Source organism: Diadema antillarum, unplaced genomic scaffold (genome assembly GCF_040938485.1).
Source record: "Diadema antillarum isolate AM-2024a unplaced genomic scaffold, OU_Dant_1.0 seq00000910_RagTag, whole genome shotgun sequence".
NCBI classification, from domain to species: domain Eukaryota; kingdom Metazoa; phylum Echinodermata; class Echinoidea; order Diadematoida; family Diadematidae; genus Diadema; species Diadema antillarum.
This window is the reverse complement of record NW_027271766.1, coordinates 1,161,267-1,186,549: the sequence shown is the minus strand read 5'-3', so window position 1 is coordinate 1,186,549 and position 25,283 is coordinate 1,161,267. Positions and strand designations below refer to the sequence as shown.

The following is a 25,283-nucleotide window of genomic DNA, read 5'->3' as shown; positions in this document are numbered from 1 at the left end:
AACTGTCAATGCTCTTATGGGAAAGACGGTAAAAGAAACTACCAACTCTATCATCATTGACAATGAGGAAATTACTGATTTTACCACAATTGCCAATTCATTTAATGATTATTTTATAAATATTGGTCCTAGTTTAGCATCTAATATGAATTCATGTAATACACATTTTACTGATTATTTACCCAATCCTTGTGAAAATTCATTATTTCTCACGCCTACCAATGACCATGAAATAATCAATATTGTTCAGAATCTGAAAACAACTAAATCGAGTGGGCATGATGGTCTTAGTGTTCATTTATTGAAACAAATAATCTTTTACATTGCAAGCCCTCTAACTCACGTATTTAATATGTCTCTTTCAACAGGCATTTTTCCGAACTCATTCAAACTTGCAAAAGTTATTCCCATTCATAAAAAAGATGACTTTAAATTAATGAGTAATTATAGACCAATTTCATTATTACCAAGTATATCCAAAGTTCTTGAAAAAATTGTGTATAAAAGGTTATATCAGTTTTTACAAACCAATAATTTATTGATACCCAATCAATTTGGATTTAGAAGTGGATATTCTACTGACTATGCAATCGCTCACATGTGTGACAAAATGATTGAAGCTTTTGCTGATAAAAAGCATGTTATAGGTATATACATGGATTTGTCGAAAGCATTCGACACCATCGACCATGAAGTATTGATACATAAACTTAATACGTATGGTATACGAGGTCACGCTCTGCTCTGGTTTATAAATTATTTGCAAAACCGTCAACAGTATGTTAGTTTTCAGTCTTATGAATCACACAAACTTGATATTAAATGTGGGGTACCTCAAGGCTCCATTTTAGGGCCTCTGTTGTTTAACATTTATATAAATGATATTATAGGTTCTTCTCCATCTTTGAATTTTATACTTTTTGCTGATGATACATCCATTATTACATCAGATTATGATATAGGGACACTTGTTAATCGTTTGAACACTGAATTATTGAATATATTGAATTGGTTTAAATCAAACAAGTTATCTTTGAATGTTAATAAGACAAATTTTGTTTATTTTAGAAAACCCTACTCACAGGATCTTAATGTCAACATATCAATTGATGGGTTTTCTCTTTGTGAGAAACAGGTTATTAGATTCTTAGGCATTACAATCGATTCTCATTTAACATGGAACGAACATATATCCTGTTTACAAAGGACCCTATCAAGAAATATTGGTGTACTCTGGAAGTTGAAAGATCTCTTATCAGAACGATCCCTGATTATTTTATATAATTCTTTAATTTTGCCTCATATATTGTATTCAAATATTGTATGGGGAAATTGTAGTATTACTAAGCTGAATTCATTGTATTTACTCCAAAAGCGTGCTATTCGTATTATTACTAATTCCACATATTTATCTCATACAGATCCTTTATTTCATCGTTTGCATACTTTGAAGCTTCAGGACATCCACATTTTACAAACAGGTATATTTATGTACAAGTATGCAACAAATCAACTTCCCTCTTTATTTCATAATATTTTTCACTTAAATTCGAATATACACACATATCCAACTCGCCGTTCGACAGATTTTCACCTTGTAAACCCCAAAACTGTTTTAGCTCAGAAATCAATTAGACATTACGGTCCCGATGTCTGGAATAACCTACCTGATCAATTAAAGCAGTGTACTTCACTGTTTTCCTTTAAAGCTCATTTAAAAAAGTATTTATTATTGAAATATGTCTCCAGTTAGTAGTTTTTGATCAATGTACTTTTTCTTCTTTTTTTCTGAAGTCTCAGTAAGCCCTGATCCATGCAAAGTGTTTTTTTCCCTCCCGTTCCTTTCCTTTCTTTGATAATGATATTGCATACATTCATTAAAGCGTATACCTTACCCCCAAAATAGGCATGCTACAGCCTTTATTCTCTCTTGCACTGTCACCTGCACACACGACGCACTGTCACTCGCACACACCTACACTTTTATTGTCTACTATACCATGCAGCAGTCAATGGTGCTGCGTGCTGTTTTTTTTTTTTTCTTGTTCTAAAGCGCCAAGTCACTATTTTTCTTTTCTGGTTTTTTTTCTGTAGCAAAATGTGTTTTGTGTATTAAGATTAAGAGTTTTATGAGTACATATATAATTGGTGTTGTATTACATTGGTATCACATATTCAGATAGGGCCTCATCCACGTCAAGCTCTGCTTATGATGACGGTCCCCTGTATTGATTTCTCCTTTGTTATTAGATACAGTAAGCCTTAATATGTTATTTTGATTCATAATCATGCCACTTCAGACTGAATGTTGTTACGCAAATGATTTTTTTTTTTGTATTGATTTGTATGTATCTGTATCATTTTGTTTTCATTTGCAATTGTATTCGGAGAAAGAAAATGCAGAAATAAACCAAACAAACAACATGGATCAACATGCCTGCAGACATCAGCCACTTGCTGTTTTGATTCGCAGTCTAATGCCATTAATGCCCCGCACAGATGAGATGATATAATATTACAATGATATATCTTGTCTACAAGCCATCGAGAGAAGGGCTGATTGAAGGGAAGATAGGTGGGTAGGACAGTTGTGTTTGTGTGTGTGTGTATGTGTGTGTGTGCGAGAATGTGTGGGTATGTGTGAGTATGTGTGAGTGTAAGTGTGTGTGTGTTTGTGTGTGTTTGTGTGTGTGTGTGTGTGTGTATGTGTGTATGTGTGTGTGGTTGCTATCTCTAGTTTAAATTTCAAATATAGATGTAGAGTATAATCCATTCAGTTATCTACGGTAGATATGAATATAAAGTGTAAAGACGTACTATACACTAATACATCACCGGAAGATATTGTAGAAAAAAGAATATCCTTATTATGTTCTCCAGATCAAGTGAATGACAAAAAGCTGTGCGAAAAAACAACCCACAGCTACAATCGGATATACAATGGAGAATATCCGACTGCAGTCGTCTGATATTGATTGAAAGGATTCCGATTCTATTCTCTCATCTTGAATCAAAGCGACTGAACAGTAACACATCATTACAAGATGTTCTACTTTCCCTCAGTCAACTTGGAGTTTTACTCGCCATCCTACAATGAAGTTTGTTGATATTTGAAAAAGAAATATTAAAAAAGACGTTCTATATCAGCAAGTAATTTTATTGAGGGAAAAATTATTTCCTCATGTAACATTATTTGTGGGGACAGCTTCTCTGTGCTGTGAATGTTTACGCTGAGTTCCACATGTGACCGTGCATCACAAAACGAACAAAAAGTCGCACCCCTTGATTTTACGTGAGGACTAAAAAAAGGTGAAATAGGTCAACCGAGTCAATATTGAGTTCTAATATTTTCTGAAAGAGATATCCTTCTTCTACATTATTCTTTAGTTTGAGATCATAACATTGATGAGAAAGTGTGTTTTCAGCAGTTTTTCTACAACCCTTTTATGGGAGAGAATGGAAGGATCGGGTATGTCTTAGAGTCCCCTTTTCATTTCTTGAAATGCTTTACACACTCTTCACTTTCAAGTCTAATAACTTTTGAAAGGATAACTCTACTGCTTTAAAAGTTGGCATTAATCATGTACAGAATGTGTCAATAGTACACGCTTATTTCAGCTTAATCTGATGATCCCTTGTTGTTGCTCCAGTGGTTTACATCCTGTGTTTTGTCCCTTTCATTGCACAGCTAGCACGGCTTGGTAAAGATTAAGCGCTTGAATAGACCCTGTACTTCAGAGCCTCTTTTCTCAGTTTACACTTTTCCAGAGTGTGTGCTTTCTTCCTAGTATTTAGATAGGTTTGGGGAGTCCATTTGGATTGAGTTATACATCATTTTAAAACTTAGAATCTGCTCTTGAAGAATCTGCCCTTAACTTGAATTCCATGTCTGGCGACATTTTGTTGGTTTTGTGATGCAGGATCACATATATTCTTCCTGCAAAGAAAAACAAAATATCCGAAGCATTCAGAAGCACAAGATATTTTCTATCTATCATTTTCTTTTTTACTAGGAATGAAAGTGTTTAAATAGTAAAAGTAAGAGAAGGTAACCTTGTACATGCGAGGATACACTAATACACTAAAGCATGTAGAAGCCTGTGACACGTCTTTAAGTTTTTCTGTAATGTAATACAAACATACAAGAGGTAAGTAATGATGAATATTATTAAAGGGATGACACAGTTTCGGTTGAGATGGAGCTTCGCGTTTCCAACTTTTTTATGATGATTTTTTTAGATAATGCGAAACCTCTAATGAAATAAGAAACAGCGTATAATTCTAAGAGGAAGTCAAAGTTTATTTAATGAAAATTGGTTTTAAATGGCTGGGATATCCAAAACAAAGCGATCTTAATAAATGGTTGGACCACCGTTTATCAGGATCGCTTTGTTTTACTTTTTATTTTTGATATCTCAGCCATTTCAAAACCGATTTTCATTAAATAAACTTTGAAATCCTCTTAGAATTGTAAACTGTTTAACTTTTCATTAAGTGGTTTCCCGTTTTCTCGCAAAAAGTTAAAGTTGAATGAGAATCCTCGCTTCAACCAATACTATGCCATCTCTTTAAACTCGGTCCTGAAGATATAATAATCACCATGTGCCATCCATTATTATGTTATCATGCCATACAGGGGAAAGTGAAACCTATATCGGTGTCTGGCTTCTTGTTCGTCACTTTAAGCAAATGGTTTACAGATAGCTAGCTCTCTGTAAATATTTTCCGGAGTATTTAGGACTAAGCTGGATTAGTAGTGCTTGTTGCAAACAACATTAATCATCATCAAGTTATGATAAAGAATTACTGTGATAATTCATGGTTGATACTGTGTAAGCTTGTCCCTCCGGTATATAGTCGTGGTTGCATAATCAATAAAGCGTGCGTTCTGATCCAGCCAACCTTCTCGACTGTCAAAGTCTGTTTTTAACGCCCCTCCAGGTCCCCGTCATTAACATGTCAAGTCAGTTTACATTTCGGGGATGTTGGACACGTTTTTCTCGTTCGAAATTTCATGCTCCTAGCACTCATCGCTACGAACCATGAGTGTAACACGCTTAGCTAGACCCCCTTTATTCCATCGACTTTCGCATTGTTGAAATTATGTTTGCCATCAGACGCGCCCGGCCTCCCTGAATGTGCGCGTCATAATCTGAATTACGTCCCGTCATATCTGGTTATCGATCCGGAGCCAAAGCCCGATAAAGCTGGTGCAGTCACCCGTTCTTGTTTGTTTTAAGTGGTCATCAGGGAACGTGCGCACGAGCGCAGAGATACCGAAACCCGTTCGTCTCGGCGATCTGGGATGGTCGAATGGGGGAAAGTAGGGGGCAAGGGGGCGAGATGGAGTAGAAGAGGGACAGGAAAAACAAGGAAAATAGAAAATACGAGAAAGGGAAAAAGAGAGAAAAGAGAACTAGGAAAACGTATAAGATAAAGAGATGAAATATAGCAGGTATAGTCGAGTTGAAGAAAACTGAGATCGATGGATAAATAATAGAGAGAAATATATGTAATAGATTATTGTTATAATAGTATATATATATATATATATATATATATATATATATATAAGAAGTGTTGCTCTTTCAGAACTCGATAGGTTGAAGCATTTCACCCAGAGTGTACTTTGAGTCCTCACACAAAATCAGTGCGTTTTTTTCTTACTATATACATATTATACAGATATATTCGGATATAATATATCCGTATTATATATTACATAGCATATACAGTGGCAGAAAGCGGAAACATGGACCGACAGAAATTATATAAATTGTCTGTATTGTTATCTGTTTGAATAGAAAGCCACCACAGCACACAAAAAAGATCTCCAAAACAGCAGATAACTCACTCACTAACCCCTCCTCCTCTTTTCTGTCTTTACATTCTTCATGGTACAACGTGCACATCAGTTTGTTATTTCGAGTTGTTCCACATGAACACATGTAATGGGAAGTCAAACATCGAAATACCAAATGTTAAAATTCATCACTCCTAAGCCTTCGCAGAGTAATCTTCAAAATTGCGACCCAAATAGTAAAAGATGAACGAAATGTTAAATTCATCATCTGTTGAGCACAGGTAAAAAAAAAGACATGGAAGGCATTCAATAGTATATCTGCAATTCCCTGACGTCACTAGTTTTCAGCATTCATTACTGTATTTAGTTCACCATGATTCCATTAAAGTCCATTGCATTTTTTCTTTTCATTCAAACATAAACATCGAATAGAGAACACATAATCTCGTTTACAACTACAGCATGGAACAAATTATTTCTGAACTCATTACAAAACACAAATTTCTGATTATATGATGCATGTGTTGTGATATGAATACAAAATGATAAGACATGCAACTCAGGAACTGAGGCAAATGAAGAATGCACTTAAAAAGCAGTGATTAATTCAACTCATTTCGCTGTGTATTATCGATTCAAGTCTCAGGGTAGGATCATTCTTCGTTCTCATCTTTTCTTCTTGCGGCAACTTCTCATTCACCTCACCTATAAAGTAACTCTTCCCTGATTTTTTTGTTGATTATTCTCAGTCACGACCCGCCACGGCGTTTGTCCATCACCCCTTTGTGTAGTCTTCTCTTTGTTTTCTTTGTCTCTAATAGTCCCACATTCCCTGCAACTATTATCATCTTGGTATGATATCTCATTTTAAATTTCAATTTCAATTTCAATTTCATATTCTCGATGAAAGTAAATAAAGCATTACAAAATATGATAATAATTTGTAATGACCAGATTGGACATATAAGAAAAAAAATGCAAACATAGATCAAAGCAGTCGATATGTCAGTTTCAATCAAAGTAAAGGAATATTAAAGAGAAAAGCAATGGCACCTACTTAAAAGAAGGCTTGTTGAGTGTAGGTCCCATGATCTGTCGGTCATGATCTTTCGGTTTTTAACATTACGATTCAACTTTAACTGATTCAACATTGTAAGCTTGCCTGTATGCTTCTCAGCTATTAAAGAGATGGTATAGTATTGGTGAAGATGAGGATTGGACTAAAACTTTTTGCAAGATGCCATAAAACCACTTTAATACAATGAATATGAATCCAAGAGGAATTCAAATTTATTCGGTGAAAATCGGTTTTGGAATGGCTGAGACATCCAAAAACAATGTAAAACAAAGTAATCCTAATAGAAAAAGGCGAGTCCCCCCTTCTATTAGGATTGCTCTGTTTTTTGATATCTCAACCATTTCAAAACCAGTTTTCATTAAATAAACCTTGAATCCCTCTTGGAAGTACATGCTCTTTGATATTTCATAAGAGGTTTCTCAGTATCTCATCCAAAAAATGTTACCCGAAGTTGATAGGTCTCAACCAAAATTATACGATCACTTTAAGTCCATTTTTATAACGTGCGTGTATTTTTGTGTACAATGTCATGATACATTATCATTATGATAATTATGCTAGTAACAAGTGTGTGTATGTATACGTATGTGTCATAGTATAGATGCATTATGCATGTAATTTTATTAAGCTTGTGGATGTACATTATTTACACATTATGAATTTTTGTATGCACAATGGTGTGTCATAGCTGCATGTATGCATAGAAATTCATTTTCTGAATTTAATATATATTCGCACTCACTGACAAAAACGACATACTGTAAACAGTTATCTTCAGTCAGTTTGAGTAATTCAGATTATAAGCCAGATGGATATGATATTAGATTTCTTTTCATAGTAGTCTTAAAATAGGAAAAAAATGCGCAGTAGCAAACTAGACTTGCACGGCAACCTTCGCATAACCAGCTCAAATTGCTTATAAAGTACATCTGGCGGATATAACGTACCGTGTATCTTAACAACATGGTTTGTGTATTCCACTGGTTGACCTTTTGAATCAAAATTTGGAAATGCGCCCACTGTCCCGGACATAATGTGTATGGTTAAGATAGGTGAGAGGGTAGATCATGACTTGGGAACGAAATAAGATTAGCGAGGCGGAAGAGGGGGTCAAACGGAGAAACAAAAACTCTCATCCCACGCCCGACCGTACGTGTGGCTATACGGCAAACGAGAAATGCCATCAGATCAATATAAGTGGACTGGAGGAGTTGCTTGGCTTGGCCTGGGCCGAGTTTGAGAAGGGTAGCGTCAGGCAACTAGCCGGGGCAGGTCGTTTGAGTGGTTCCGTGATTGAATACGTGAATTCAGTGACAATGACTATCTTGTCTTTGAAAGCGTTTCACTCGCTGCAACGGCTATCCAGTCCCCCCCCCCCCACACACACACAAAAAAAAAACAAAAAAAAAAACTTCCATTTCGCCCAAAGCAAGATTGTGTATTATGGTGCGTATTATATGAAGGTATTGCAACTGAAACTTTTAGTGGTTTATTTGTTGGTTTGTTTGTTTGTTTTTTGAGGAGGGTTAAAAAGAGTGTTTTTCACTCATTCTTTCTTGTAACTAAATCGAAATGTGACATGCTCAATTCTAGGTCATCTAACTAGCAATGTTAGTTTCTTTTAGAAAAGAATGACCTTAAAAAAGGTCAATTTAGGATGATGTGTCGATTTAGCGGCATGCTGACCCATTTTTCGAAACATTATGGAGGTCATCCAATATTTGCCTTGACACTCATGAAGCCATTCTGAGGACATTGTAATCCCAACATTTGACAGTTCAGATGGAGACACATCGGAAATGCTTTCTCCGATTAGTGACCCTGGCCGGTGAATCCTCTTCCGATCACAGAAATCCACTCTGCTTTAATATCTCACCCTCTCTTTATCTCACTTTATGTATCAAAATAGGACGAAACTCAGCAGCAACTGACTGTCATGGCGTACATGAGAATGGTAAGTCCCTTTGTTTTCTTCTCTGTCATCATCAACGCTATTTCTATCTATCAGAAACATCGTGGATAAGTAAATGACAACTTGGGGTACTTCAGTTCATTGTTTTGGTTTTTTTTTTTTTGCATTTAAAGTATTTTGCTTTTCTATTCTTTCTCTGTATTTTGTCATCCAATATACTTTCCCTTAAATCCTCTTCTCATACTCCTCTCATCTTTTACGTTTATGGTGATTTTTTTTTTTACTCTCTGCTTTCATCACGAACATTTCCAAGCATTGCTTTGTTTTTTTTTTCTACGTTATACTGCCATGTATAGCCACTTTTTTTCTAGTTGTCTTGAGTTTGTAGCCTTAAGGTTGATGACATTTTTGGTGACTCTGTATATCTGCAATTGCCAATTTCTTCGCTTACTGCAGTTGAGACCACAGTAAGGCCTAAGTAATGTCAGTCTAAATCAAGAACGACATGATTATTATCGACAGCATTGTGAAATCAACATGTGGGATTTTTGTTGTTGTTTTTTATTTTTTGTTTAGTATGTACGAAAATTTTTCTTAGTGTCATTATCTTACCAGATTTTCATAATTTGATAAAGGAGGGCTTAAAACGATTCAGTTGGAAGCCTAAGTATGTCAGTTTAAAACAAGTATGACGTGACTGAAATTGAAAGCATTATGAATTCGACATACATTTTTTTTTTTTTTAGATCGAGGCAGCTGTATTTAGCAGGTATGATTTTTTTTTCTTCCTCAGGGAAGATATCCAACCAGGTCTTTAATTTCAATAAAGAAGGCTTAAAAAGAGTCCGATAAAAGAAGATTCCTCTCAAACCTTAAACAAAATTGTTTCGATAGAAGGACAATGTATACATGAAGGTGTTCCCAGTATGATAAGGAGGTGTTATGTTTCTTTTATACTCTCAATTCACTTTTCTGATGCATATCATTACCACACATAACAATAATCACACCATGCCGTTTTCACAGTTTGACTTAAATGGTACCTGCTACAAGAACAAATTCAATTCAATTCAATTCAATTCAATTCAGCTTTATTTTCATTTCCATTGAATAAACAGGAAAATTATATACAATGCATTAACAGAACATATTTATAATAATTTCAGAAAAGTAAATTAACAAAATACATGTGATCGTGAGTAACAACATGGTAGCATTTTTTAAGGTATATACATATGCATAGTACAAGAATGAGAATGGAAATGGAGGGTCCCACTAAATAGCAAAGCTTGTACGATATGGGACCACAGAAAATATATAAGAGAACGAATAATGACTTAATGGAACTACAACAGATATCTGAAATAACGCTTGATCACACATAATTCGTTCAATATTGAATTCAAGACCAAAAAAAAAAAATAATTCAAAACAATAATTGTAACTTTCCTTCCATTAATTGAAATCTATATTATGCGAGTTTTACTTCACAAATAATACGGAGTACGCAAAGATTAATGCGATGTATACTGATTAGGCGTTTTTGCACCATTATTCATCGTCTTCTAATTGATCACTCTGGAATGTTGTTTCCTTTGCACTTCCTTTGAAAGAAAGAATATAAAACAGGTGATTATACTAACGGAAATGATATTAGTCACCTGGCGAAAATGTTTGAGTGGGGCAAATTCGAGGTTGATGAATTTGGGCACACGTTATGGTCAGGTATGTCTAGGATTTCTAACGATTCATTATAATTATTTATAGAGCTTGATTGTTCCTTACAGGCTCAATCACTCCTGCAGAAAAAAGTAACAATTAAAAGATTTATTGCCAGTGAAAATCTGTCGCCAGTGGGCAGGAATCAAAGCTACAGATAACAATTAAAATAAAATGTTTCTTGAATAGAAGTGTGTCTTTGTTTAAAACTTTGTTTTACCACGGCATTGATTGTTGTGTTGGTAAGCTGTTTGTCCTCGTGTATCCATATAAATATTTTTACGTGGACTTACGGCTCTAGACGTAAGCAAGAAAACAATATTCTTCTCTCTGTGTAGAAGAGGAAGGCTTTCCCCTGAGCTTGATTTGGTTTACAATGAACCGTTTTCAACAAAATTGCCAGCAGATCGTAGGTTAGTTCTGAAGGTCAGATTGTTTTGATCGGAAAGGCAGCATGGAGGAGACGTCCTGCAAGCAAAAAAAAAAAAAAAAGAAAAGAAGAAAAACTCGGAGAAATAACACCGATATATCGAGATACACAAGAGTCCCCAACGAACGAGTACAACACCATCACTCTTATTTCATGTAGGGCCTATGTCTCTTGAGACTTTCACATACACGGCTGAATGTGCTCAATGTTGTTTGTTAACGTTGACATAACAGAGAAAAAGAAGAAAAAAAAAGATGAGAAAAATTGAAACTTTGTACTGGGAACAGCATCGAGAATATGAGTTAGAGACCACCAGGGGAAGGGGGAAAAATTGACGAAGTTTATTATTTATGAATAGTGCGAGGGGTTACAGGTATTCTAACGAAATGATGGTACCTGAATGTCTCATATAATTGTCCATCCATAACTAGTTTGCAATTCTTCTCCAGCAGAAGTTTCAATTACGCAGGAATTTACCATTTACCATTTCTTCCCATGCTATTATTTGTTATTCTGTTTTGCCTCGGATCCCCCCTTTTTGCGAAATGGAATCCCAATAAATCCAAAGGCACTTTTTTAATATTCCGTTTGAAAAATGATGCTTATATAAAGTGACACATCGGTTCTGGCTGCTCGCCACTGGCTATCCTTGGGAGGAGAGATGGGGATGAAGGGATGAGAGTGGTTGGCCTTAGATGAAAAAAAAAACCGAAAAAGGAGAAAAACAAAACAACAACTATAAACATAGACGTTTGAACGTACGATTATATCTCGTCCTCCCCCTCTGCTCTTTCGCCTACCTGCCTGGCTGTACTTTCGGAAGAACCGACGCTGCAAGTCAGGAAAGATAAAACTGATTAATGAAGCTTTCACGGAACGTATGTTTTGTCGGCGAGCAGAAATTGAGATGCGTTGTTCTGGCAGAGCTCGACGGGTGCATAAATAAGGGTCGGATGGAGGGAGAGGGGGAATGCGAGAAAAGTGCGCCCGGGTGCAGATATTTAATCAAACGCGCATTCGGACACTTTCTTCTGCGAAGGCGATTCCCCAGCATGGGATGAAACGTGAAGGAAGTGGTGTTGAAGGGATTTGCATTGTCGTCATTATGGCCATGTGTTCTCCAACGATGAATGAACTCATTTAGACAGGTTCATTTTTAAATACTGGCTATTCATGCACCATCTCACAAATCTAACCACATAAAGTCACGCATGGGCGTTTTGCACAAGTTGTGTAAAGATTTACATCTCCCGTGCTTTAAAACTATACAAAACAGGTTATTGCTTCTTCTTCTTCTTCTTCTTCTTCTTCTTCTTCTTCTTCTTCTTCTTCTTTTCTACCTAATTTTCCGGAGTGTAATGCAGAACTAAAAACAACTGTGACTCGGCTTGGCCGAATTGAAACAGTAGTCTCATGAATTTGTTATGCAGTATCACTCCTTGGAATAATGGAGTTAACAGTGAGGGAGATTGATACAATGGTAGTGCGATGCAAGACGTTTCGTTTTTGAAGTATTGCTAAAGTTGGTTATTCACCAGCGACGTTGTCGACTTGGGATACTCGTAGATCATCTCTTCAGTGATGTCATCGTTCTGTCTGACGCATTGTTGAGTTTGAAGTCTTAATACAACAGTGAGTCAATGTGATTGCAATCAATAAAGCAATTACTTTCAGAACTTACCCTCACATCGATGTTTCTGGCTGTACGATTTAACACGACCAAAAATAAAGGCGGGAAGTGCCGATGGGTATGCTCGATATATCGCTCATCATAAAGATTTTCTTTTGTTTATTCTAATCGAAATTTCCAAATCCATCCGTCTTGAAAATTAGCTCTTTTTTTTTCTCAATCGTGCGTGTTAATTTCCCTGCAAGAACACTGGCTCTATGAATCTACTGCGGATTATGGTTATAAGCATTAAAAAGCAATTTGTTGCAAATTCGTTGTGCTAATCAAGGTTTAGATTTCACAAGATGATACAGCGCACTTGCAGCCTTGAAATATAACGCAATACAGTAAATTTCGAAAAATCAAAATAATTCTTGTTTAAAACGAAATTACGTATGGGTATCAAGACGTGAAAATAAATCTAATTCATAAGAAAAAGCAAATCAAAGGACATAATTTTCCGTTTTTTTGTTTTGTTTTGTTTTGTTTTGCGCTTTCTGCTGTGACGTTAGGATTTTCTCATTTTTTTACATGCATAGAATATCGGAAAAGATTTCTTTTAGATATAAATATACTGCAAACGCAAACAAATCTATATGCAAATAAGACGGATAACGTGAAGCAGCAGCAAAACACGGGAAAACGCTGACAAGATGCATTATGCATGTAATTCTTCTGCATGACAGGGAAAGAGAAGAGAGTTTGATGCTATATTATTCTCTTCGGTGTTCGCTAGAGTCAAACTGAGCTCACTTTCCAATCACTTCGCCCCTTCAATCATTCAGGGCGGATAAAGGGTCTCATTTGACGAGTTTTATGAAATGATCCTTCTATTTTGTACGGTGAGAAATAGGTTTTGAGGTCGCATTTCTGGTGTTGAGATGGGAGGCTGGCACTACCATATTTCTGTCCTTCTGTATGATTCTGTTTGAAAGGAGGACTAATTCAAAATCGAGATCTCACTTTCGCATTCACTTTATCTGGAGAGGAAAGTGTCGAAATCACAGCAAACAATCAGGAAACCGTACTCAGTACTTGCATACAGTTGTAGATAAATATCCCAAGTTATATATAGTTATAGTTCGTTATTCCGAAGGGTCGTTGATCTGAAAACAGAATGAGGTACGTAATTCCCAAAGTTCATTGTAAAAGGCACAGTGTTTTTGTTTTGTTTGTTTGTTTGTTTGTTTGTTTTTTTTTTGATTAAGGAACACTCGGAATAACAAAGCTTATTTCATGCTGAGATTAACGACCCTTCGGAATAACAAACCCTAATTTTGTTTTTGGATCAACAAACTTTTGGAATCACGCCTCGAATGCTCCGATTAACAAACGATATTTCCTTCTTGGATAAATGAACATCTATGTGAAGGGAATTTGTGTGTTTCGGAAATACCATATTTCATTTGAGGATTAACGAAACTTATTCGCGGAGTAACGAACATAATTCATTATGGTTATAATGAAAAATGGTTATACATTATATGTACCAAAATAAAAAAATGTGTAGAGGCGTATGATCCATGCAGCTTACGTATTCTTTTAAGGAGCATGACTAAACAGATTTTCTATTCATTTAATGAAAGCAACAAACGAGCTTCAAGGACAATGACTCCACTTAAGACTGCATGATTAACACTAACATAGACACACACACACACACACACACACACACACAACTGATCAATGTTTATCATTATTTCATATAATTATAGGATCATTAATATGACATGATCACAATACATCGTAATTTATGAGTGGATGCAGTTGGATTACGTTAAGCGGTTCCAGGTGCTGCTGTGTTTTTAGTTGGCTAATGTGTTAGTGTATGTGTGTGTGTGTGTATGTATGTGTGTGTGTGTGTGTGTGTATGTATGTGTGTGTGTGTGTGTGTATGTATGTGTGTGTGTGTGTGTGTGTGTGTATATAATATGTACAGACGTTGGATGATACCGCATTTTTCTACGCTGTCTTTATATTGAAATAGCACCCACGACACAGCAAAGCAAGAATGAGATACGAAGGGGGGGGGGAGAGTTAAATGTATAAAGGGGGAAAGAGAGAGAGACAGAGAAGGAGAGTAAAAAAGAGAGAAAGACAGTATGAGAGGGAGGGAGAGAGAGAGAGAGAGGGAGGGGAAGATAGAAAGAGAACTATATCTATTTGGACAGGAGGCGCCACGATGAGTTTTCCCTTGTGCCCGATTCCATCCGATAGGACCAATATATTCGGTATTTCTTACCAAACCTGATCTCCGCATCTCGCCCCGGTCCCGGCTGCTTTGAAGTCATTCGCCTATTCATTTCCCCTCTGTAAAATAATAATAACCTGTCGTGTTTGCCCAATTCGGAGCTCAGCCGGCACGCAGGTATGTTTTTTGTCTCGGTTAGATAGCACGGAGCTAAATTTCTTTCCAGCCTGTTATTCAAACGCATGGTCTTACGTTTCACTGAAATGTGAGAAGCGGGCTGGGAGATGGGGGGGGGGGGGGGGGGGTGTGAGGGGAGGGGAGGGGAGGATGTGTTGGTCTACGTCATAGCATCATTCTCTTTTCAGGCTTGGATCCTTTTTGTGATTAGTATAACGCAAGCACAGGATACCGTGCTTTGAAGACATTGATTCCTTGATTAAAGCAAGGTTTCAGTGTTTTCAGTGCGAAAGAGAGTGTCTACTTTTAATGTTAATATTAAAGATTGACCAGGTGTTCTTAAACATTGGACTTTTATTTAAGAAAGTTGTCCATTAGAGGTAGGTGTATGTTTAGATAGAAACTCTCTAGGTACATAACCCCATTGGTGGTGACACAGCGCATGTGTTGCGTAGACCATAGTTAGTCGTCCGTGACAACATAAGATTTACGCCACATATTAGAACGCTTGCCCCCTCCCAAAAAAGATATATGAATGTATATATATATATATATATATATATATATATATATATATATATCACCTGTAATGCCTCTTGGAAGAAACACATACGACGCTGATACTCAGGTCTAAAACTGTGGTTGCTTAAAATATTTGATTGGTTCCCTTATCTTGTGGTACGGGTTGAACAATGGAAAACAAAACAACAAAAAAGTCAGAGTGACGATGGCCGTATATGATGGGGAAACTTGATTCACAGTATTCATTTCTGCGTTCGTCACTAAAGGACACGTATTGTAGGCATCACCTGTCCACAATATTTCAAAAATAAAGATTCTCGTGTGAACCAGCCTACTATGCTCTGGTGGGGAAAAAAAATGATTGAGTAGGGTAATACCGCGGGCATTCCCAATATTCGCGAGGATGCCGCGAAGGTTGATTAACCGGTAAGCCGGTTTAGTTTGCGCATCATGGCATCATCCGTATACCAGTTCCCACCGATCACTGAACATTTTCAGGACAAGAGAGTAAGAAGAGAACTTTTTTTTAATTCATTCCGAACGACTCCCGAGTTAGCATGTTTGTCTCGTTGTTGCGGTCGGTGTAAATGTTGAATCAATCCCACTATCTCAGGCTGTTCACGAGTGATATAACAAATTGAGATGCTAATTGGTTCCTCCGCGCTTTCATGCGCAAAGATAATTAGCCTCAAGGAATACGTTGGAAGACACTGACCGTCCTCGGTGTGTTTAACTTGCGTATGACTGTTCCGTGGTTGGATACCCTTAAAGGGATCAAATAGTTTTGGTTGAGACCTAATTTCAGGTTTCTAACATTTTTTGGTGAGATAAAGAGAAACCTCTTATGAAATATGAAAGAGCGTGTAATTCTATGAGGAATTCAACGTTTATTTGATGAAAATTGGTTTTGAAATGGCTGAGATTCCCAAAAAAGAGTGATTCTAATAAAGTGTGGGACCCACACTTTATTACGATCGCTTTGTTTTACTTTGTTTTTGGATGTTTCAGTCATTCCAAACCCGATTTTCATCAAATAAACTTTGATTTCCTTTTAAAATGGTATGCTCTGTACTATATCATAAGTGTTTTCTTGGTATCTTGCAAAAAGTTAGATGCCCAATTCTCATCTCCACCAATACTGTACCATCCCTTTAAGCGTTGGTGGGTGAATTTTGATTACCATTCATAACAGTATCAAAATTCGTGGAAAATCAAGAAAAACGTAAATGGTTGTCCCACAAATGTGACTGACATTGTTGTGTTTGTCTTTTACTAAACTGATTTGTTTACCTTCTTAAAACACACCCACACACTTTAAGATCGTCTTAACCCATTGTTTTCCATATCTTGACTCATATTAGAAATTACAGTGTCTTGAGGAGTATCAGATTAACCCACGCGATGTAGATTCTATTATCATGATCTCATTTTTGTCTTCCTCAAGTTTTTTTTTTCGGGGGGGGGGGTTGGATCGGGAGGGAAGGGGGTGAGATCGAGAATAATTCTGTGTATCTTTTTATGCACTATTGAAGTGAATAAAAACAAATCTTCCTGTCTTTTTTTTTTTACAGAGATTACATTCTGATTGTGTTAAATAATTTAGCTTGTTGGTAATTGAAGAGAAGGAAATTGACCCCAACCCTCACAAAGATATTTCTACATGTACTCGCACTTGTTTTGCGTGTACATACACACCGCACACACGTACACATAAACAAATACTCACATGAAATATTTAATGTATATATATCTATATACTGATATAATATATTCCTAGTACATTCGAATTGTGTGGTCCTAGTAGCATCGTAATTGAAGGGCTAACATTAAATTTGTCGAAGAAATAACATCATTTGAACTTTGAAAATCCTTGAAAGGTTTCCTTGAATAATAATGATAAAAAGAAGAATACAGTATTGTATTTCGAAGCCTGGAAGACTATAGTCCAAGAAGAAACATGACATCCGTGCGGAAGCATGGGATTCAATAAACATGTATCATGGATTACTTCTACCGTAATTTGTGACATGTATCGTTCAGCCTTGTCTTATATCCTGGTCTTCTTTTTCTCGTATGGTTGCATTATGCCATCACATTAGTCTATACAAACATCTTAACATGTTACGTTTCCTCTTCCGACTGTAGTCGAGAGAAATCATAATTGACTTTGATATGTCTGCTGTTATCCGGCTAAGTTCTTGATTGAGTATAGATGTGACAGGCAGTAGAGGGGAGGAAAGACAAAGAGATGGGGGGGGGGTAGGGGAGAACATGGGAATTTCATGGGTATTGAACTCATAAGGGTTGAGACATTTTGATATTTACATCTGATGTAGCAGTGCGACCATCGCTAGAATGTTGTCGACTCGCCGTAATAAGCATCATCAACAACTATGGCGTTTGCTAATACATCTGACATGTGAGATCAATTATTGAAATAGCCTCGATAGCCTTGATGGTCATAATTAATTTGTTCTCTTTTAAGTCGTTGTGTGCAGAGGTGCTTGACATTCCAATCGTTAAAACAGATTATCGAACAAGGTGTTCTTGCAAGATATTTTACAAAATTATCTGAGGAGAAAAAAAAAATACAAAATTAATGTGAAACCTCTTGTGCACAAATCCTTGCTAAAAATAACATTAACGTTAACATTGACTTAATGTTAGATCAGACTACAATTCTAAAATCACTATAATTGAAAACCAAAGAAATTTGCAAATTGCATTAAAACAATGATACAACACATCAAATCACTTTCAAACGAGGAGAGCTAGCTGGTTACACGTGGATATTATTTCAGTACGTAAGCACTGTGCCATAATGTCTCACTTTCAAACTTCTGTACCATGTTAAATAGTATACCCAATTAGGGTGGCCATGATAAGCACTAGGAGAGTATTCCCTGGAAATACAGCATTTGATTTTTCAGAACAACAAAGTATCATTGTTTTCCACATAATCGAACAGTAAAAGGACTGGCGCACTTTGAGTTCGTTGCTCTTCTTGCCAACGTGAAACAGACCCGCCATATATATACCTCAAGGCGAAATCCTTGCCTACTCGCTCTGAATTGCCAGTGGCAATTGTGGCCGCGCCGTCTCTCTAATTTGGTATTCTGCCCCACTGCGCCGGCCATCGGTCGGAGACGCGTCGGTCTATTTTCACCCAATTTCAACTATGTTCTTGGACAGCAGACAATTTTCCGATAATAAAAGTCGAAAAGTGGGGGGGGGAAAGTCACCGAACGTTTTAATGTTAGAACGCCGCCAATGCGCGTGGGGGGTCATGGTTCGAAAACAGTTTTAGTTTCGTTGGGAATACCAGTATTCAGTGCGCGTAGACCGAGCTCAATGATTAGATGAACAGCCTTTTTTTTCAGTTCAGTCTCCTCTCAAATCAATAAAGTGGCCCAGATATTCAGAGTGTTTAGATGGACGGAATGCCCTGTTTTCTGCCTTTCTACAAACTCTTCGACATGCCCAGAACTCCCAAGTGAATACACACACAAATTTCCCAGCAGGCGCCTCCAATGTCACTGTGCCCAATCTGATTCAAGTATCTGTAATGAATTGTAGAGAAATCAGTATAAAATGATATTTAGTCATTATTACCTCTCTTCGTTTATCCCTCTCCCTCATCTCCTCACTCACTCACCCTCCCCCTTTTCCTCCTCTCTTAATGCCATTTTTGTTGTTGTTGTTGTTGTTGGGTAGTAACATTATCATTGTAGCAAGTGAATCTATAGGTTTATTCAAAGATTCATAAGATATACAGTGCTTTGAATCCATTTATACGGGGTATGACGCAAACATAAATGATTTACGAGCTTTAAAGGAACTATGCAACGCAAAATGCATGTTGACTTGTTTAGATTCATAATACCCTCAACATCACTTCTGTGGCTAAATGTATATCTAAATACGCGCCTTATATCTTATGATAATGTTTTTTTACTATTTTTTCGTTAGATTACTTGGATACAAATACCTTCGTAAATGACGTCATCTGTCAGTCCTTAACAAGGTACTTATTACGATTAACGAAAGACAATGAAATGCAGCTTTTCCGAGATTAAGCATAACTTGCTGGACAACATGCAAGTTATGCTCAGTCTGTGGAAAGGTGCATTCCAATGTCTTTTGTTAATCATATCGATACATATTATATACCAGTTAAAGACAGATGATGTCACTCAAACAATCTTGCTTCGGAAGGCTTTGTGCGTGTGTGTGTGTGTGTGTGTGTGTGTGTTTGTGTGGGTGCGTGTGTGTAGGCGTATCCAAGTGATCTGAAGAAAAAGTAGTAGAAAAGTTATTATAGGTTTTCAAGGCCAATTTCGCACTTTTGTCAGTCCATTTGATAAAAGGTTCATTCAATTTAGCGAAAATCCTCGTCACTGCACATTCTGTCATTCAAAATTGCAAGTTGGTCGTTCAATTTAGCATTTCGATCAATGAAATTTGCACTTGTGCCTTTCGAATTCGTAAAACGGGCATTCAAATTGGCACGTGCTCTTCAGTCATTCAAATTCGCCAGCACTGGCCGAAAGGGGTATTTCAGTCATTCAATTTCGCGTATGGGCAGTCAAATTCCAAACATGTTCATTCAAATTAACGTCATGTTATTTCTTTTTTGAAAAGGTGATAACATTTAAACGTGTATTTCTATGTGACTTTTTGTTTCATCCACGCACTGTTAAGCAGTAAGAGTATCATATTTTGGACCCTATATAACTCAAGTTTGTTGCTCTGTAACGCCTCTTTTCTTTCATACATGTCATTTTAGGCCTACATGTACCAATACTACAGATTAACTTCATCCTCTTATATACAGTCATGACAGCACAAGTTAGATACAGACGTATTTCTCAAGAAGACAGAAAAAGAATTATAGGAACATTTGATGATCATAACCTTGACTTCCTAGAATTGGCCGACACACTTCGGATTGGAAGACTCACTACGCACATAAAGAAAAAAAAAACTGTTGCCAAAATCTCTAAGATGAGTACGAAAATATGAATGTAATGACGCTTGCAAAACAATAACTATGTTGAAGAAAAAAAAATAAGAAAGAACCAAAGCATAAACATGCGTGCTAAATTGACTGCAAAAGATGTTAAATTGGATGCCCAGAAATGAATTTGAATGAACGAGTGCAGCATGTCCGTGATCACGTGACTATATCATTCTAAATTGAATGAACGAATAACGAAATGGTGCTTGTTTTACGAACTTCAATTGCAAAAGTGTTAATTAGAATAAAGATAAAGGTAATTTGAATGCTCCAAAATTAATTTGAATGAAGACATCATAAAATTGAACTACCGAACATGTCATCTTCTCTAAATTTTGCTAAATTGAATGCAGCAATTAGGAATTGGACTGACAAAAGTGCGAAATTGGCCGGGAAAACCTATATAAGATATATGGCACACATTTCCTTTGAGTCACATAAGTGATGATTAAGGTATCATGAATCCATGCAACATGCATTTGTATTGCATGGTCCCTTTAAGGAGGAAGCTGCGCAGTAAAAAGGGTTTCCTTTCCCAATAGCAGCGCAATGCAACCGTCTTGCAATGACGGATGACCGTGACCACGTCCTATCACAATCATCCCTGGGTGTCTTCGAAGGGTAAATTTTGACTCTGTGGGCTGAATAACTGAACTTTATTCTACCCTGATGTTTTTTGTCTTGTTAGAAGGAGCTAAAAATAAAACAACAACCACGAAAGCTTTGTTTGTCAGAAGCAGCTGCTCTTACGTCGTAAAACACGCGTGACACGCCCGTGATCCGCAGCTCAACAAATCTGTTAATGTGCGACCGTCCGTGTCCGTTCAGCTCGCTGTTGGTATGTCTTTCGTCTCCTGCGCAAGGATGTCAGACTGCCTCATTTGCATTCATCCTGTTACCTCTTGCTCTCTTATACACTTTTTCAATGAGAGAGTTAATGCTTCTATATGCAAGACAAGTCCTTGAAGAGGTGAGACTTACATTTTATGTTGTTGCAAGTAAAATTATTATTCTACTTTGTCTGTTGTTGCTGTGCAAAGGATGGCTAAAAAACAATTATGGCACAAGTCTTACAAAGAGAGAAAAGATATAAAATTCCTTAAAATACTTCGTAAGCTTTATTTGTTGCCGTGTATCTCCACAACATGGAATAAGGTTGATATTGCCACTTAACCACATTGGAAACGCCGCAAGAGAATGCGTGTAGTGCAACAAAAACAGACTGCGAAAACAAACCGCTAAATTTCATGTGCTTCGTACGAAACAGTGGGTAGATCTTGCTTGCGGCGGAATGTATGCTACATTGCTCTTGCGTCAAAGTCTGGGTTCAAGGCAGCCCATGGTCTCTTCTTTCATCAAATGAAGTCACTCGCCGCTATGCCTGTAACAGACACACTCTCCTGAAGTTTTGGCACCCATGACTGTGGACGCTGGACACTAGAAAAGTCGATTTGCAACAAGGGGCCCTACAAGCAGCGACCGTAAACCGACGCCTGTTACGACAGGGATTTTTTTCTTTCAGTTTTTTTGGATGTCAGCAAATGTCATTCCTGAAAGTGAGCCTAGAAATCTCACCCGATCCCTCTTGCCTGCCTTTTATGTCAGCTCCTGTTCTCAGCGTTTAGCCCCAAAATAACACGGGAAGACATTTTAGCTGGATCGAACACGATCAACTTACACATTCTGCACTTGTTTTCACAGCGGACTGTCCGTGCCCCTTCATGCGATGTCTGCGGGCATAGTATCGTCTTCCAACATTACACGCACTTTAGCCGCAGTAAAATCAAGGATGGCGCAAAATGCGCGTGCTAACTGCTTCAGACATTTTGTGGCGTGCTTCTCGTGATGCGAGAAAATACCGCATGAACAAAGATCTTCAACCATTTTTCCGACATCCAAACATTGAAATATTCCACCCAATTTGATTTGAAATGTTGTTTGGTTTATGAAACATGCATTCCAGATTACATAGCGCCTTTTAACTGAGTCAAGGTATATCCATTGGGAATCATAAACCAAGATCAAGTAATTGTCGGTTTGGAAGATGTCTGTTCTATCGCTCCTCATCGACAGTCAGTCACGTGATGGGTCAAGGAAACTTTATTTACAACAGAGAGAGAGAGAGGGGGGGGGGGGGGGGAGGGGGATGAATGTATTCCGAACAACGCAGTGAAAAAATAGTTATTCCCTGTTGATGAGTGATTAGTAGGTGTATAACAAGACGCAACTTTCAACTGCACGCACAATCCATTTCTTCTTTGTTAAAAAGAGAGAGAGAGAAATCATACCAAATATCGAAAAAATCACCTGAGAAGATATGGTACAAATCTAGAATTCTGGTGTTTAAAATGTAACAACTCCAAAAAATGTTGAACTCAATTCAATTTGAATAATCTCCGTTTGGACGGGGGGGGGGGGGATGATGGAATTCCTTCCAAGAAAGGTTATCGAGTTTTGATCCCTGTGAATCCAGACTGGTAGAAGGCGTTTATATGATCGTCAGCCTGACTTGCAGATGGAATTCGATCTCAGGGCACAGGAAATGGGGATGTAAAGAGGGAAGTGGGGAAATGGGTGAAAATGGACTGATAGTGGAATTCCCATCACAGAAATTACCACTGATACCATATGGACTATATGTCAAATAAATGTGCTCCATTTTATCATAAACAGGAAATTCATTTGATTTTTTTTTCCGTTCTGTTTTGAAGAACGATCTTTAAAAAAAAAATCCGATGCGAAAGAAGACCAACCGCAAATAATGCTGATGTTCCCAAGAGCAGCTTAAAAAACAAAATCTAGCAAGAAACCATTGTAAAATCAGCCAAAACATACCATGTTTCTTCATCTATACTCCTCTAGCAAGATAGCAATAAGTTTTCACACCCTTTTGATTGCTAAACCCTTGCGGAACTAATGACTTCGAGATGCCCTTGATATTGCATACAAACATGTTGCCTTTAGAACGTAAGAGTTAATCACATCTCAGAGAGATGCCTCAATATCCATCTCTTGGAGTCTCCTTCATGTCCTATCCCGTTGAAGATTAGTCCCGAGTGTGATACTCGGGTAGACGTCTATGGGAAGTGATTGTTGTGGCAAAATCAGCCTCAACGGGTTAAACATGGTGAAGGTTTCTTCAGATGATTTGTGTTGCATTGTGTACTGATCATAATGACCTATTGCAGAAAGATCGTCGGAATATTTTCAGGAGAACAATGTATAATGCAAGAGCAGCTTGAGTACTTGGGTAGTTGAATTGGAGAAGCTCCTGGACCATGTCTTCGTTTCCTGGTATATTTTTAGAGACCCCAATCAGAAACGAGTAAAATGCTGAAAGCTCTCTGAGCAACTCATGCAACCATTCTTCTTTCTTTCTCATCTTTGCTTTGTTTTGTTCGTCTATACATAAGGGAATGATAAACAAACCCCACGGCCCTCCTTTGGGTCCTTGGGGCCTACATTTCTCGGTCCCAGTAAAAAAAAAACAAAAAACATCAAGAACGCACCGTTCCTACTAATTGTTTATCTTTCTTTAATATCTAGGGTCTAAAATGTGGCTGACTCCGTAAAGAATTTCACAGCAACTTCACAAATCATATTGTTTTAGCAACAGGTCATAAGTATAATTCGAAATGCAACACGTGAATATAGTGAGAAAAACAATGCATACTTTTCAAGGATGACAAGAAAGTAAATGTAGCGATGAAAAAGAGTGATCAGTGAAATAAGGAGTTTGAAAGACGTGTACACTCGATTAACAATATGCAAGTAACAAAAAAGAATTAAAGATGTCACATACATACACACAATTGCTCATGCAAAAAAAAAAGCACACACAAGCAAACGACGCAATGTTGTAGCAAGAACAAAGAACACATGGCATTGCAACACAACGAAGAATAAGAAGAAATGAACATCATTCACATGGTTTGCTGGAATTATTGCTCGTCATGAGTGCAATAAAAACTGCTGTTACACTTTTTAACTCAACATTAACGTGCATTATTGTTCATATATTGCCCTGCGTTTAAGCGCCAAAAGTGGTGACACATTGTACCGCACTTTCTTCACAGCACTATCCCTGCAAGGGTGAAATATCTATTGAGCATTACACGCACATCTGGAAAAGACTCTCGCTGTCATGTACTAGTAAAGCCGGCTGCACTTTCAAGAGGTTGTCCATTATTCATAGATAATGTGCATGACATCTCTTGTAACTCTTTACTATCGTGTAGTTATCTCGTTTTCAACGACGTAACAGCACGCTTTCTGTACAGCTCGCAGAATGTTAAATGTCGTGAGATCACGGTTCCCCTTTTTGTGGTAGATCGGGGATTGTGTATGATATGTGTATTTGTAATTCTATCGATAGCCGTAGCATGAAAATACAGGCGATGTTCGATATTCCGAAGGTTTGTTATTCCGAAACACACAAAGTACCTATTGCTGTTCGTTAATCAGAAAATGAAATAGGGTTAGTTGATCCCGACATTTGCGACATTATTCTAAAGGTTCGTCATTCCGAAGGTTTGTAGTTTAGAAGATGAAATGTGGTTCGTTATTCCGAAGGTTCATTAATTCAAAATTAAGATAAGTTAGTTTATCAATACGGACCTTCCGAATTTTGTTTAGGATTTCAGTGAAGTTTCAGTGAAGAGAGTGTTGTCCCCCATCCCTTCTTCTTCTTCTTCTACGCCTTCTTTTTGTATGGCATGACGCTCCTGATTTATACTGGTGCTCTTTCTGACAACGTAACAATTAC

At 37.3% G+C, this 25,283-nt stretch overlaps 1 protein-coding gene across 1 annotated transcript in view; it reads left to right on the top strand.

Annotated features, from left to right (window-relative positions):
* The window catches only part of LOC139741191 (neuronal acetylcholine receptor subunit alpha-10-like), a 94,411-nt gene that overhangs the window by 9,674 nt on the left and 59,454 nt on the right, over positions 1-25,283 (top strand). Inside the window, exon 3 of the mRNA XM_071651783.1 lies at positions 8,791-8,835. Coding sequence (XP_071507884.1) covers positions 8,791-8,835 — 45 coding nt within the window. The remainder of the gene's footprint in view (positions 1-8,790; positions 8,836-25,283) is intronic.